Source organism: Spea bombifrons, chromosome 5 (genome assembly GCF_027358695.1).
Source record: "Spea bombifrons isolate aSpeBom1 chromosome 5, aSpeBom1.2.pri, whole genome shotgun sequence".
In the NCBI taxonomy this organism is placed as follows: domain Eukaryota; kingdom Metazoa; phylum Chordata; class Amphibia; order Anura; family Pelobatidae; genus Spea; species Spea bombifrons.
Genome location: NC_071091.1, coordinates 69,250,253 through 69,266,593, shown reverse-complemented (window position 1 = coordinate 69,266,593; position 16,341 = coordinate 69,250,253). Strand labels below are relative to the sequence as shown.

Genomic DNA, 16,341 nt, shown 5'->3' with positions numbered 1-16,341 from the left:
TCTTTTTTTCCACTTGCTGGTTTACACAGACTGAGTGATCTGTCAGTAATAATTGACTTCTCTCAAATGCTGGAGTCTAAAGATATGTTTTTTTTTGAGGCGTATTTTCCATTAATGAAATCTCATCAAATGAATGAATGGAATAGAGATTGGGTTTAATAATTGAGATTAGAAGAGGACAAGGGAAAGCACATCAAACAAAGTTTTAGATTAAACAACAAAATAGCAATAAAGGAAGCATGAATAATATCAAATAAAAGACCCAATGAGTAAACAGAGACTAAAAAATACTCATGAGAAAAAAATGAACTCTAAGCACTCTGCTTGTACATATTACTCTCCCCTTATGCATCTTCAGTCTATGCAGGGAGCCAAGCACTTCATAACGGATATGTAACTCTCTTAGATTTTCGGTAAACACAAAATTGTGTTGAAATACGTCTCTATTTAGCTTAAGTAACAGTTCAAACAAAAAAAGTCAAAGCACAAGATAAATAGCACTTTGCTGCTGTTGTCAATAAGTATTGTGTGTAGCTGGCTGTATAAGATTCAGAAGCTTTACCATTAAGACATTGTAAACTTCCCATATTAACACACAAAAATTGCTATCTTTTCACACTTTGCTGATATGAGGTCTATTCATATGTTTTTTCAGCTTGGTACAGTTCTGAAAATAAGACTTTAACTGTAACATTCACAAAAGCTGACCTTTTCAATGTAATTACACTTACACTTATGAGTAAATGTCAAGTTTCAGATGATGGCTGAATATTTTGAACTTTGGACAGAGTGACAGGTATCTTCGATTCTCCTGGTGCCGGGGCCTTTGTCACCGGGTGGACGTGAGCTTTTAGGTCTGCTATTCTTTCTTTAAATTTTTGCTGAAGGTACTTTTCTTCTTTGGAGTAACTCTTGGCAAAGGCAGACATAAGCAGACATGCCGCCAATGTGGTTCCTCCAATGCAGAACATAATTGCCCCTGATAACTTACAAATATCAAGTGCGCCATTAAACTCAATGGCACGACTATCCACAACAACAAAATTGTCTTCGCCGAAAGCCTCGATTTTAGGAGACACCAGAAAACCAACTGCGAGTACTGTTAAACCTATCAGCATGAGGACAATGCCCAAAATGAGTCCGACCTAAAATAAAAGTTTACAAAATTAATTACCATCACAATTAAACATGGAGAACATACTAAAACAGCAAATCTCACCTCATCACATGTGTATAATTAAATTACTTATAGCTTATGATTTTGGTTTTCACACACCTGAAATTGCCTAAGAGAAATATCATACAAAGGTAAGACCTCAGTGAAGTAGTAGCATTTGACCTCAGTGAAGTAGTAGCATTTGACCTCAGTGAAGTAGCGTTTATTGGCAAATGGTGCCAAACCAGTAAATCAATTTTTCTTAAGACCTCTGCCTTATCCAAACCCTACCATTCCAAACGCCACTAAACCAACTCCAACCAAAGGGGAGGGATAATCATGCATTTCATGAGAATGTAATAAAAGGCAGGGGTGGGACAATGCAGAATAAGAGTCAATCAAATCCCCCAAACAGAAGGCAAAATCCATACCAGACCATTATATAGCTTTGTTTAGTGCATTTGGAAAAACACTGTCTCTTTTAGTGACATCACTTATATGGCTTACATGTCTATCAAATAGGCATGTCATCACTGGAACTATCGGCTACATGGTGGCTCAATAATAGTGGACTTGCTGCACTGTGATTGGTCCCTTTGCTACTCTTATTGTAACAGAAGTTCTGGTAGAGTTGTGGTAGAAAGGTTTAAAAAGCAGCAGGATCTGTTCTAAATGCAGTGTAGCGGTGTGGTGTGGGTGGTTTCCAGCTGGTCAATGGTTTGGAACCTGGTGTTGGACAGGGTTTCATCTTGGTATGCTCCTGTCCTGGTGGCTACGTTTAGGTCAAGGTTGGGTGAGGTTTGTATGGGGGGTGTCATTGTCCAGGGGTAAATTGCAGGTTTTTAACATAGACAATGACAATATTGTTGAAAAATAATTTATTGTCCTGTTATCCCCATACATATTAAAACTATGGCCAAAACAAATATTAACCCTGGTGTGACTAATGTTGAGGTTGTAAGGTTAGACTATGTAATGGTGTAAACTGAATGGTAGCATGTGATGAAAATCATAATAAAAAGTGAAATAATTCTGTAGTATATTATAATTACTTTAACTGTGCAATTTACTGTTCTTGGGTATTAAAGTATTACAATATTTTAGAAAAAAACATTTTTTTAAAAAATATGATATTTCTCCTTAGTGTCAGAATTTTAATGGGCTATGTTTGGTTTTTCATTGTTTCTTGCTTTATTTGCAATATGTTTTGTCAATTTCTGGTGGTTGTGTGTAGCACAGAACTAATTGTATTTGTAATACCACATATTTTGAAAATCATAACTATCACTGAATTCATAACCAAAGTGGAATAAATAATCATGAATTCAGGGCAGGCATTCTCATAGCCAGCCATTAAATACAAGCAGTCTTGATTTAAATAGAGGAAATTATGACTTATCTCTGCCTGAAGCAAAAAGATAGATTGTCCTTCTTTATTTAACCAGATGAAGAGAATGTAATTACAGTATCAGTGTCATCAGAATCTAACAACATTTGAGTAATGTGACTTGATTATCTACCTTCCAGAAAGCAGAGCTCCACCTACTCGGCGATCTCTGGATCTGAAAATCATCCTCATATTCCCAGATTGAAGCTGTGCAGTCCTCATAAAACTGATGCAGATAGGACCGAACTCCATAACGATGGTATCCTCCTTCTGGGGTGTTTTGGGATTGATGGGACCCACAGATATCAGCACATGAACTCATCCTTATTAACTGAAATTACAGAAATACCACATAGTAGGATTACAATAAATAATTGATTCATTTACATGAATCTCAAAACACTGAGTAGTTATAGGAAGCAGTATATTTAATGGGATGCCTACTTACCACTGATGAACGCGTGGCTAGGGGTAAAGTGCTATGGAGTCTCAACTAGGCACACACGCATGTAAATCAAAAAAGTACTAAACAAACTTATGGACTTTAATAAAACATACAATACATATAATAACCAGTAATATGATTAAGTGAAACTAAACCTACAATTAATACCGTCTAATATTGTGATGTGCTACTAAAAGCAATGATAGATGCAAAAATATACCTTTTTTTAAAAAAAACAAAAGAACAAAAGTGCATTAAATAATATATTCCCACTCGCAAAGAGGGAGGCCCAAACCAGGCTCTTGCGGAAAAGCAGTTGATTGTAGTCAGAGTATCCCTTCTCCTCTCAGCTATCGCCAATAATTAATATGTGGTATTGCCTACAAATGGACAGGAACCTATCGCAGAACTTCGGCAGAAACAAATTTATAGTGTGATAGAAGATCAATTTACGCCTCACAACCACACAACATATCATATCATATCCATACAAGCACTAGAAACACCCTTCAGCTATAGTAGTTATAGTTATAGTAGCAGTTCTCGGTCTTCTCCCTTTTTTTGATGTAATAACTTTATAACATGAAGAAGTACTTCACTTGTACTTGTTTTGATTTTTTATGTTTCGTTACACCAAACTATAATATTGTTCAATATATGACTGTTAGTGTTTTGAAGGAAGAGACACCTTGGTTTCTCCCATTTCACAATGAACAGCCAGGTTTGCGCCTCCTTCTGCGCAAGCCGCACCACAACAAAAGGAGGCTTTTTTGCCTATATCACTGCTTATAGTAGCACATAGGCATGCGATATTATATGTGTTGTACTTTTTTTTGTATCACTTGTTATTCATCTCCATTTTGATTTATGTGTTGGTTCGCTATGTGTGTGATTTGGGAGGAATATCACACTTGTGTTTGCAGCATTTAGCACCTGACACAGTGTTTCAATGTATTTTACACTGGTTATTTTAAAATACTATTTTAAGGTTATAGTGCCCACACCCATTTTTTTCCCCATACTTGCGTGTAAATGACTCAGTTACAATGGATATCTTTGTTTTCCCATAACTAGGGAGCGTGATCACCCAATAGGGAAATCTGACCTCAGTAATGCAAGAGAGGGACCACCTCAGACCTAGGCCAAGTAGGAATACCCCAATGGTTATAGGAAAGCTAAATATAAATAAATATCAGTATAACAAATGTTTCTTTTAAGGGACCCCATACACACCCTAACTTGATAAAGCCCAGCATACACTCTAAATAGCTTTCATTCACTTAGCAACACTTCATGGACTCTAGAGTCATTAATAAAAACAACTATTTTGTTATGACTAGCCTGTTGGAGAATGTTTTTATTCAGTTGCCATTTACATATTAATCTGCAGCGCTGGTTTAGGCCTAAGCCACGGCAGAGCCACCAACGGCCCCCTCCATGACATCATCCTCCTTCTTGACAGGATATGATGTCATATCCCATCCTTCTGCTTTATAAGGATAGGTGGTATCGGAGGAAAGCGAACTAAAGAGGCTGTGACAGCTTAGCACAGTCCTTCATAAGGAGGGACATCGTTATTCAAAATGTATATCTTTATTGGCACATGAACAATAAGGAACGTTTCTTTTACATTCCAAGTGTATAATTGAAGATGATAAGTACATTTTAAACATTTCACATACACATGAAACAACTGTTTTATTGCATGCAAGGACATTTGGATACACTATTTAGTGAATCTGCCCTCTGCCTCACACCTTTAATTATTTCTCTCAAATAAGAGAACTCAATGGGCTCCCTGTATATCTAGTCACTTTGCAAAGGTCAGCATCTAAATATACAACAACCTTCCTAATTTCTTTATTCAGCTATTTAGAGGTGTCGTTCCTGCTATTCTGTTGAATTGAACATTTTTGTCAGTTAATGCAGCAGTGGAAAAAAAATATTTTCTAGGACTGTTGAGCGTCTAAACCTTTCCTGGAAATATTTTCCATTGTCTATAATTTTACCTTTCATAACTTTTACTGGGAACACTTAATTGTCATATGACACAAAGCAGTCACTGATAAGTTGTTTCCGTGGAAACTGAAAAAATAAATAAATCACAGATGTGCTGTCATAGTTTATCACGCTAGCGAGTGCAGTTAATGTTTTGTATAAGTGGAATATTACCTTCAAAGAAAAAATTTAAATAGCGTGATCTGCTATATACTGTGTAAAACCAGTACCAAATACTTATCTGGGTCAGCTCTACACATATACTTGTCTAGCTAATAAGTCATACTAGCCATGAGGCTCAAAATTATTTCAAATCCTATTATTATTTGTATTGTCATATATTTACGAAGAGCCATCAGAAGCATGCTGTATAATGGAGAGGGAAAGTGGACTCATTTTTTGCCGCTTAGGAAAGATTATATTTCTAGGCTAGATTCAAAAAAAAATTCAGTCTACAGCTAGAAAGTCAGCTATAGTTAAGTATGCCAGAAATATATCACATATGAAGAATGTTGCTCATCAAATTACCATAATCTCTATATATTGTAAGTTTATTCAAAAATAAATATTGTTTTGTAAAAGCTTGCCATAAAAGGCTTAGGAAGGGATACTTCTTAATACAATTCCCACATATTAATTACCAGATGTTTAGCTTGACTTCAGAAATGTTGGAGCAACTAAAAATTGCATAATTGTTTGAAAAAGTATTATTTTAGCATCGGATTTTACATGTACTTGCATAAGTTCTTGCATACTATATAAGTTTTAGGAGCTATGCAATCAATATGCTGACCTACACCACCTATTGCAGCCTTGATTTCTGAACTATAAACTTACAAAGCCTCTACCAGTTGCTATTAATCCGAAATAATGCCACTAAGCAAATAAATAAATAAATAAGAAAACTTCCTTCCTTAAGGTACATTCTTGTATTATTCAAATTAATTGCTACATTGTACCCAATAGGTTTTCTTTATCAACATAGGATACCGCTGGAGGCAAAAGCGATCAAATAAAAACAGCACCTGGGAAATGGTATTGTCGCCACAGCTCTTATTATAGCATTGTTGTACTTTTTGGGGCTCCAAAGTCAACACAAATAGTATTAATAGTTATTTTTACGTTTTTCATTGTACAGTCCTTTGAGTATTATCACCCGGACCTCTCTGGAGAAAAAGCCCTTACTACTGTCTTCTAATGATAAGTTTCTGCACCTGCATCAAAATAGCTTTCACAATGTAAGTAAACTCATTTCATTGCAAATATATTTCCACTCACTACTGTTTGTAATATATGCCTACCTAATAATATTGCATTTTATAAAATAGTTGGTCGTCCATCATTAATATGTTAAATTATTGGTTTTCTAGCTATAACAGAATTACCATTAATAGAATTTGATATTAATATTTTGCTGTACTATAAACAGATCCGTTGTTAAGTAAATACCAAGGAGATCGTATCGTCACATGCTATATCAAATAATATTGTCTATATTATAATCTTTGTGGGACACATAGAGTAACAGGACATTATTATCTTCACACCGTCGTCTTCTGCTGAAGAAAAAAATTGTAAAAATAATCACAACCTAACACGAAAAAAAAAAAGAAATTGAAAAATGTAAAAATGAAGCTATAGTTCAAGAGCAATTCTGCCAGGAGGAAGTGGTGGGTGGAAATGCTAACATTTATGTCACTCCTCCTCCGTATCGAGTCATACAGCAACACATATGAGTTGAGCAGTAAGAATATTGCTCCCTAGCAATAGCAACCAGGAACCGCATCCTGGGAATTCTAATAAGCACATAGCATTAGGCAGGCAAATAGGATTTTTCGAAGAAGAGAGTTTTGATTACAGAAAGGACAATTACAAAATCAAATGCTTCAGAGCCATAGAAATTGGCTCCGGAAAATCTGTTGTTGACCTTTACACGTAAATGACAAAGTAGGAATTTTAATCCACGCATTAGCACATTGGTTAATGATTATTTAAATTACGTTTCCATGGGAAAGGATCATCGGCATTCACTGAAGGCGAGATGAAGCTTTAGAAATGGGAACACTGTTCCATATTCATATATATAAATATACATATATATATATTTTTATACATACATATATATATATATCTATAGTACAGAGGAAGTATGTTTTGTTCATTGGGTACGGATTAAACGTGTGTTGGTGTTAAATCCAGAAGGTATATTACAAAAGAGAGAAGAAAAGACAAAGCAAAAGAGACTTGAGAGGTAGAGAGAGGAAAGGAGAGAGATAGAGGGAAAAGAGAGATAGAAAGAGGGAGGAAAATAGAAGTGACAGAGAGAGAAAGAGAGATCATATCTGGATGCAAACTTAGATAACTAAACTATTTGGATCCAATCCAGAACCCACATCCTCTAAGTCAAATTCTAAATGTTCATTTAATAAGAAGAAATTATATATTCCACTGTAATTTTATTAAACTGAAATAAATCGTCCTCTGCTCATAAGAGAAAAAAACAAAACAAAAACCCCAGAAATCTGTATAATTGGCATGATTTTATTCTCTGTGGTTTATGTGAGCAGCTTTGTGTGCAGCGCTGGGTATCAGGGCACCTGGCAGGAAGGAGTCATAGAGCAGCACGGCCGTTATGTTCCAGTGACTAAGCTGCCATGTCTTGTGGGATCAATGTATGAGCGCAGCGCTGAAGGAAGCAGGCCACCTCTCTTAACGCATCTCGCCAGTGTGTGGGAGGAACGATCCGGTCTCTGCGTGTCCTTCACTCCGCTCTCCATGGTGCTGGAATCGATTCCAAGCCCAGGCACACGTACATTGTGACGACACTACTCGCCATCTGTTCATCCATCAATGCCTTTCTAGTGCTGAGCTCACTGTGGGCTTACAACCACCTCCTATCCGTCACACGCCGTGTCACCCGCAGAACCTTCAACGGATTCTCGGGGATCAGAATGTCCAAAATAAAGGAGATTCCTGCAACACTTCTAAAGATGCCCTGCCTACTTTACGTTACTTCTCGGTCAAACATCGCTAATGCCTTCAAAACGGGCTTTACATGCTCATACATATATGATACACACATACACACACATATATATATATATATATATATATATATATATATAATATTTATATATATATATATATGTATGTATGTTTATATATGTATATGTGCAATGTGATGCCGGCTCTCCCCTGGTCCCTGTGCAATGTATAACGCATATACGTGTACCTAGCGCCGCTTTCGTTGTATATTCTGGAACACGAAGCCCCGCGCTACCCCGCACCCCCGTTCCCGTTACCTTTCCCGATGCCGTGCTCTGCCCGAGGAGCCGTGCTGCTAGCTGCCGATCTCTTCTCGTTCGGGTCCCATCCCTCTGAGCGTCTCCAGCCTCAGACACCACGTATTATTCCCCCTGTCGAGAGCCCCGCTCCCTGTGCCTGCGCACTGAGCTCAGTGAGCTGCCGAGGCCGGCGAGCATCCAGCGTAGGAGGGGCAGCTCGCACACTTGTGCTTTGAACGATCCCGTACCGGGAGTAACGTGCAGCTCCACAGCGTCACAATCACCCAGTGCAGCTGAGCGAAATACTTCATACATCGATATAATGTGCCAGATCTCAACACCGGCTGTCTTTATCATGAATTAATAATAACAGGATCACACACAACGCACTGCATTAAGCTTTCAATCTAGTGCGGATTGTTTGCAAATTCCAAAACACCTGCTGCAGGATGGAATATCTGCATAGTCAAGGGCTGGAGTTCTCAAGCTTATTAACATGCCATTAACATGTCTAATACCCCCCCCTCCAACTCACATAGGATATGCATTAACAAGTGCTTATTAGTATTGTATGCATCTTGTATCATGTTCAATGCTACATTGTTTGGATTGGGACCTGATTCCTAGCCATCAGTAGGCAAAGTGTCCATGCAAAGACGCAGGGATGGCACCTTATGGTCCCAGGGTGCAGGTAAAGCCAAGTGGCCCCCTCGGCCCTTTGCACCCTCAGTCGAGTGCCAGCACACACATATGCATACATGCTCTTACACTTTCGCACTCATTGAAACACACACACACATACGTATACATACACAATCTCACTAACACCGGTTTATACATACACACTTAATGTCACACTAACACACACACATACATACTCATGCTAACTCACCTTCCCTCTAACAAACGTTTACACATACATACCCAATGCTAACACATACACACTTGCTTTAACATACATATATATGTTGTGCAAGCAGCTTCACAGCGGGGTCACATATAATCTCATTGCATGACCCCACCATGTTCCTGCCTCAGTGACTGGACTGGTCCAAGTTGCCCAGGCCCTGTTTGTGGGATTTTGAAATGGCACAGAGGGAAATTGCCACCTGCCTTCAGGCCAGCCTTCTACACGCAAAGACACTAGTATCTTGATACAAATACGTATCTACTACCTTCTTAAACGTTTTGATATTATAAACCGGCTTTAAGAATGTAATATATTTTAAACATTTTACTCCATGCTAAAATACATCACAAATACATTAGCTTTGCAAAGTTCGTCACAATAGGGCAAAAAGAACTCCCATTGATTAAAATGGCTGTGTTTTCCTAACAGCTTCTCTTAAAGCTATGGAATTGAGTTTCATTTTCCCTAGCTGAATACATATGAAAGTACGTACACATCACTGTGTCGCTTTAAAGGAACACTCTAGGTTTTTTCATGTTAAATGCACATTGGCATCATTTTACATGGAGTCCAGTGCAGCCATTTTTTTAGATATTGAAGTTAGAAAATGAGACTTCTTTACACCTCTTTACGCATGGCCTCCTGATGCTAAAGTTAAACATCTTAGAAATATTTGATAATTTGCACAAAGTTGTGGTAATTTTATACATGAATGTGCCCTTATGCAATCTCACACTCCCACCTCTAAAGGAACATTGCACTATAAACATTATAAAAAACATTTTTATTTGTCAATTTTAATTCGTACATATGTCCAAAAATGAGTAGGGAATCCAATGAAACAAACAAAATGAAGCAGTGAGCTCTGAATTTCAGTTTGCATTTTGTTGTTTTTTAACTCACTCGCTCATATACTCTTTCAATGTCTCCCATCCTTCTATATTGACTGCTTCTGTGTCTCTGTCTCCTTTCCCTCAGCTTCTTCTCCTGTCTCTTCTTGTCCTTCATATCTCATAGCTTCTCCCTGCTATCTGCTTCGTTGACCAGGTCTCCCGGAGGAGTTACTTAACCTCTCCCCTGTCTGAGAGGGCAATCCAAGAGTCCAGAATAATGAAGACAGATTTGTGAAACACTTCTCTTCACAAATCCATTATCATTATTCTGGCCTCTTGGAGTATCTCCACTGAAGGGTGGAGCCATGTCTCTCCCTTTCTCCAATTGTGGGAGAAGGTGTGCCCAGAGGCTTTGCCCTTTTGAAGAAATGCTCAGGGGTGTCTGGAGCAGATCGTGAGGAGAAGTGGACAAAGAAAGAAGGACAAGAAAAAATACAGGGTTGCAAAAAAACAGAAACTAGAGTGTGAGAGAATGAGAGTGTGAATGAGAGTATGAGAGAGAATGAGAGTGTGAGGGCGTTGAGTGAAAATGAATTTCATTTTCAAATAGAAAAAGCCCTCCATATTTATTCAGAACCAAAATGGCACAAATCAATATTTGTTGCCTGAAAACAAATGGACCCAAAAATGAAATGAAAAATGTGTCCAAATCATTTTTGGTCTATGTGCACAAGTTTAATACACATAGTATTCTGAAAAAATACCTTCTTAATTGATTGTTTTCTTCCTTTGAATGTAAAATTCAAAGTACGATTTAAAAGAAACAAGAACTTTCCTAGCTCATAAAAATGATTAGGTCCACATAAACAGAGCAATCTCTGGAAATTAGATTGACTTCAGGCAAAAATAATTATACATGCATGCTAATCAAAACAGAGATAGATTCTATGGAAAAGGGTGCAGGAAAATGTGGCTCCCTGAGCACTCGTTAAAAGTGTGCACTAATAGCTAAAAGCAAACTTTGAGATCATTTTATTCAATTAGCCTCACAATTTTCACTTTTAATGAATTCTTAACTAAATCCGAATGACCCTGCTGCACACATTTTCCTCTGAATGAAGAAAAAATAAGTAATATTTTCTATATTACATCAGGTTCAGAAATCCACTTAAGAGTTTCCTTGAATGACTACTTTGTAAAATATTTTCTTCATATGTTGTTATTATCTACAAGGTAGAACATTTTACCTAATTAAAGTTTTACCTATTTTTGTAAATACTCACTATGACAGGATGGGGAACCAGTTGGAGTAGTAAATGAATGAAAAGTAGTAACTGGAATGTATCATTTTACATGTTTTCCATAAATAAAGATCCAGCCACCAACTCCAAATTTGAAGGTAAAATGATACAAATTGGGAAGAACACTGGATTTGTTAAGGAAGTTGTTGAAAAACAACAATTTTAAAGATACACTTTACTTTGTAAATATTTTAATATGCGTTCGCTAAAGCTAAAAAACAAATAAAATCAAATCAATCACTTACCTTCAGGGGAATGTTCATCTCCGGAGCTATAGTGCAATGCCTCGTTCATGGTCTGATGTTTTGCGCCAGCAATTGGCAGCTTAAAGCGCACTCTGTAGACCCTACCCAGAACACTTGCAGCGCCAGTGCCCAAGCTGGCACTAAGTATACCATTTAGCAGAAAATGGATTTTGGCCAAAACACTTCTCCTGCAAGCCAAATTGGGTGGGGTGGAGGTAGAGGAAGCATTGCAGAATACCTCCATTTAAATGGCCACGCATTAAAGTGCATATGATGACTGGAGTGTCCCTTTAAGAACAAAATACCCAAAAAGCTATATGTTTTCTTGCTTCAATAAAATGTCAAAAAATTATTTTTTCGTGAAGTTTCTTTTTGCGTGACTTTAAGGTCTATCTGTTTATAAATTAAAATAGGCAACATTGAAAAATGTACAGATTTCAGTGCAGCATTTCTGCCTACCTTTGAAAGACTCATAATACCTACATATGAAGCGTTCAGGAGGATGCGGTATTATTATTATTATTATTGACCCTCTCAGTGGCACAGAGATAAATGTCACACACAAAACATCTTAGAAAATGGCTGAATAGATAGGAAAGGAATGAAAATGAGAATACAGAAAAGGAGGATATGATCGATGCAGGCAGACCGGGAACTATACCAGTGTATACTATTTATGTGTTCTCCTTGATTCGCTGCTTTAGTAAAAAGCATTATTGGTCTTGTTGACACCTGCTAACTGATAATCATAGTTCATTTTATTCTAAGCAGGTCATCCTAAGACACATTTCAACAAATGTAACCGGGCAGCTGAAAGGTCTAATGGAATAGCACCTCTGGGTAAAAAATGGTTTCATAATAAGACGCTATACGCAGAGAAATGCATGTCAGTCACTGATGACTCATATGAACAGGGTTGAGCAAATTATACAGTGACTCATCCTCACTTGTCGACAACGTTAAGATATTTCCTCCAATAATGGACTTTAAAGGCAAATCTCAAGAATTGTGGACAAGGTAAAGTCATACATGAGATTTAGTAAAATGTGTTATATTTTCCTATTTCAGCTTTAGTCATCAATAATGATCACAAAGTAATGAATACGATAGACGTAGTTGCTTAATACAAGTGCGATCTGAAATATTATGCTCTATTTTTTTGTGTGTTATAATAAGATAACACCCTATTTTTTCCAAGAAATAGAGAATGATGCAATTCCACATTTTTCACTAGCATTGCTGTAAATGGTATTCTTGGAATCATACGGTTGTGTGTAACTACATAATTAACACGATAATTTTGATTGCATTTCATGAATGATACTAAATGGAGTCATGTGGTTGTAGAACATGCAATGTAACAGGAAAAATGAGTTTACATATCAGAACAGCTTATGGGCCGGCACAGAAAAAAATAAGTTGCTGGTTGCTTGATACAATGTAATTTATGTATTTGTACTGCACAGCATGAATACAGTACTTGTTGTGCCGGGTGATGTGCATGGCCATATGGGCACACACTTGGTTCATGGGTCCTCTGTCCTGCAGCAGGAGCTTTCTAATTCCTGTCATGTGACAACATCTGCCCCTTCTTCCTGGTCAGGTGTAAGCTTGGCTCTCTGTTGTAAAGAAAAGGAAAGTGTCCGAGTTACTGTTTCAGGATCCCAAGCCACGAACCTTCAGCTACATCGAGACATACTCTGTAGAAATTGGATGGGATCTATGTTTACTGTAGTCAGGGTGTATATTACGTTACAAGATGCACTCTACATTTACAGTCCAGACAGGGCAGTCAGTAGAACAAACACAGCTGAGGCAGGGGGATGAAATCGATTCAGCTAAGTGTTACTCCTAGTAGATACCCCACTTCTAAATGTATATTGATACAAAGGGATCATTCAGGACATTGAAAGACAACCACCAAGGGAGGGGGAAAGATGTGCATAGGCTCCTGACGATGTTTTGGCCCTGGGCAGTTGCCTATTTGCCCTGTAGTAAAGACGGCCCTGTCCGAGGTAATCAAAACATATTCAACTATACATAATTTTCTGTGTGTTGGACCGATAATAGATATCACCTTAGACTAGGCCCATGTTTCAGAAAATGTGTCATCAATAATGATCACAAATTAATTAATACAACAGATGTAGTTGTTTAATATGAATAATAACAGAAAATAGTTTTAGGTAATTTTAAGGGTACTGCGGATTCACTTGCAGTTGGTCTGGGGTCCAGGACCATGCTGCAGATCACTGCCCTGGAGCCACTAGCAAGGTACAAAGGGGGCAGGCAACATCGTAACCCCCTGGATACATGGTCTTATGACCTTGGACCTGGTATGTGAGTCTGATGAGAAATGATTGTGTTAATTTACATATTCTATCTTGACTTAAGTTTGAATCACTGTTCTCAGATGTCCTTCTCTGCTTCTGGATATCCCAACTTCTAATCCCAGTTATTTTCTGCTGTCGTACACCAATGAACTGTTTTGGTGAATAAACCCCATGGACCCTATATGCATAAACGTAAAAATACTAGTATTGGGCTATATCTTTGAGAAGAGAAGTTTGGTAGTAATAAGAATAACAATGACTTCATGCAGTTCTCAACCCACCACCAGTTATCATTGTGCATACCTGTGTATAGACAAAGAGAGTTAATAAAAAAACAAAACAAAAGAAGGTGTTGGTATGTTAGGCATCTTAATTCCAGGTCCACTTCAATAAATGGTTCACAAGCACAGCCTGGACCATGACACAGTTGTTATAGTAATCACAAACAAACAAAAACCACACAGACCAATTAGTACCATTAGTACCAGTTACAGTATATTGCGCTACACCTTTCATCTATAGATACCGTATCTATACTGAAATAGTCTCCTAGAAAAGAGCGTCATCAAGGTAGGAAAGATTGACTGAAGGTAGCATACATAATGCAGTGAATGTTCTCCAATACTAAGGAGTTCAAACATTATACCCTGTATAAGTTACCCATAAAATACTAATGTAAGGGACCCTACTGGTGACCCTGTATATATAGCACATGGCATGATATAATGTCATACAGGATTACACTCATGAACTATTGATACTGATTGTGGGGTTAACACAGTGTTAGAAAACGTTAGTGTTACAATCACCTAGATTGTAAGTTCCTACGGGAACAGAGCCCTTCATTCCTCTTGTATCTGTATGTCAACTGCTGTATTGTACTTGTCTTTATCTGTAACATTTTCATCTTGTACAGCGGAATCTGTTGGGCTTTATAAATAAAGTATAATACTAATAATAATAATATGTTAAGAACTGAAAGTGCCAACTAGTGTCACTCATTCCGGCATGTCATTAAAAAAATCCTAAAAAAAACTTTTGTAATCCTTAATCAGACAAAACCAAGAATTGTGGTTTGACCTTTAATCTCCTTCATTTTAAGTAACTGATTATTACTAACTCATGATCTAGATTTTGAATAGAAGAGTGGCATTATCTTTCAGCTTTCAGGCTTAACATTTTGATAATAAAAAGGTAAGCCTTTCAGTACTCCCCCCCTTTCTTACGTGTATTAACTATTCTTTATTCGAGTGACATAAACAGATTTTGCTGCATAATATCAAGGAATAGCCAATACCTAGGCTAAAACCTCCTGGCCACACGGCCAGACAGCTATCAATTATTTAAGGAGAGGTGTATTAGCACCATGTCTAAAATCTCTAGATACCACAGGGACATAGTTGGATGTCAGTGTCTGACGAATGACAAAGTGTTATCATACGATTTGCTGCTTCGCGCAAAGCAGTTTGTAAATTAGCCAGAAGTTTGTGCCCCCCAGCAGAGGTTAATGTGTGTGCCATTTTACTTACCCTCTACTAAATAATTAATTAGTGCTCCACAACAAGAATTAATTGTTTCATTTTCATGTGATAGATTACAACAAAGTAATGGCTAACACAAAAGACAATTAAATGGGTAGCCTTACACGCTGGAGGCACTTTCTGTTAGATTATCATCATTTCGGTGACCTATGACTTTGAATTAATGGATTTTAAATAAGTGGAATTTCAGGATTCTTTTTGCATCCATCTACAACTAATATTTTTGCTCATAATCAGGAAAGAAGATGTATTAGTTCAGTGAAATGTCCTTCCCTCTAGGTATAATATGTAGATGGAGACTTTGAGACTCTTGGATATGTGTCACGAGTGAAGTACTTCATGGTACAGTTATTATAAAATGCTGAAATGTCACTGTTTCAATTAAAACTCTATAGTAAATGACAGCTGGGGGGGGAAAATTTGATCTGTTATCTCTAATTAAGTAACGATTTACCTTCTACTTTCCACTAAGTAAAATAGTGACATCAAAATAAGCCCTACCAGCAGCAAGATTATCAATCATAAATCTTAAGCAGCAGCTAGTAATCACAAAAACATTTTTATCCCAAAACATCCAAATTTAAGCTTGATGTCTGTAATTAATTATTTTTTCATTGTGATTAAAGGACTGAGAGTGTGGCTTGAACAGGGTGAGGCCTCTATGGATACATGTCAATCAAGCCCTGCATATATACAAACACTTACTCTCTCTCACAAGTACATGCAAAGTAGTTTTTGTATGTTGTTCCCATGCCTATTATTCACCGGACATCGCCTTGAATTTTATTACCATTTTGTTGGTCTAAAAAAGAAAGCTCAGAAGCTTTAAGCTTAAAGGCAGCGTGATTAAGGATCCAAAAAAAGGCTGTAGCCAGGTCATTCAGACTATGCTTATATCACCCATGTAA

General features: G+C 37.3%; 1 protein-coding gene across 1 annotated transcript; it reads right to left on the bottom strand.

Moving 5' to 3' along the window:
- Positions 1 to 305: 305 nt before the first annotated feature.
- Positions 306 to 8,454, bottom strand: NRSN1 (neurensin 1). Its single transcript, XM_053468131.1, has 3 exons — positions 8,289 to 8,454; positions 2,677 to 2,874; positions 306 to 1,145 (listed from the first exon to the last, which is right to left on the bottom strand). The coding sequence occupies exons 2-3, from the start codon at positions 2,863 to 2,865 to the stop codon at positions 747 to 749; spliced, it is 588 nt and encodes a 195-aa protein (XP_053324106.1). The 5' UTR covers positions 2,866 to 2,874; positions 8,289 to 8,454; the 3' UTR covers positions 306 to 746.
- Positions 8,455 to 16,341: the final 7,887 nt, after the last annotated feature.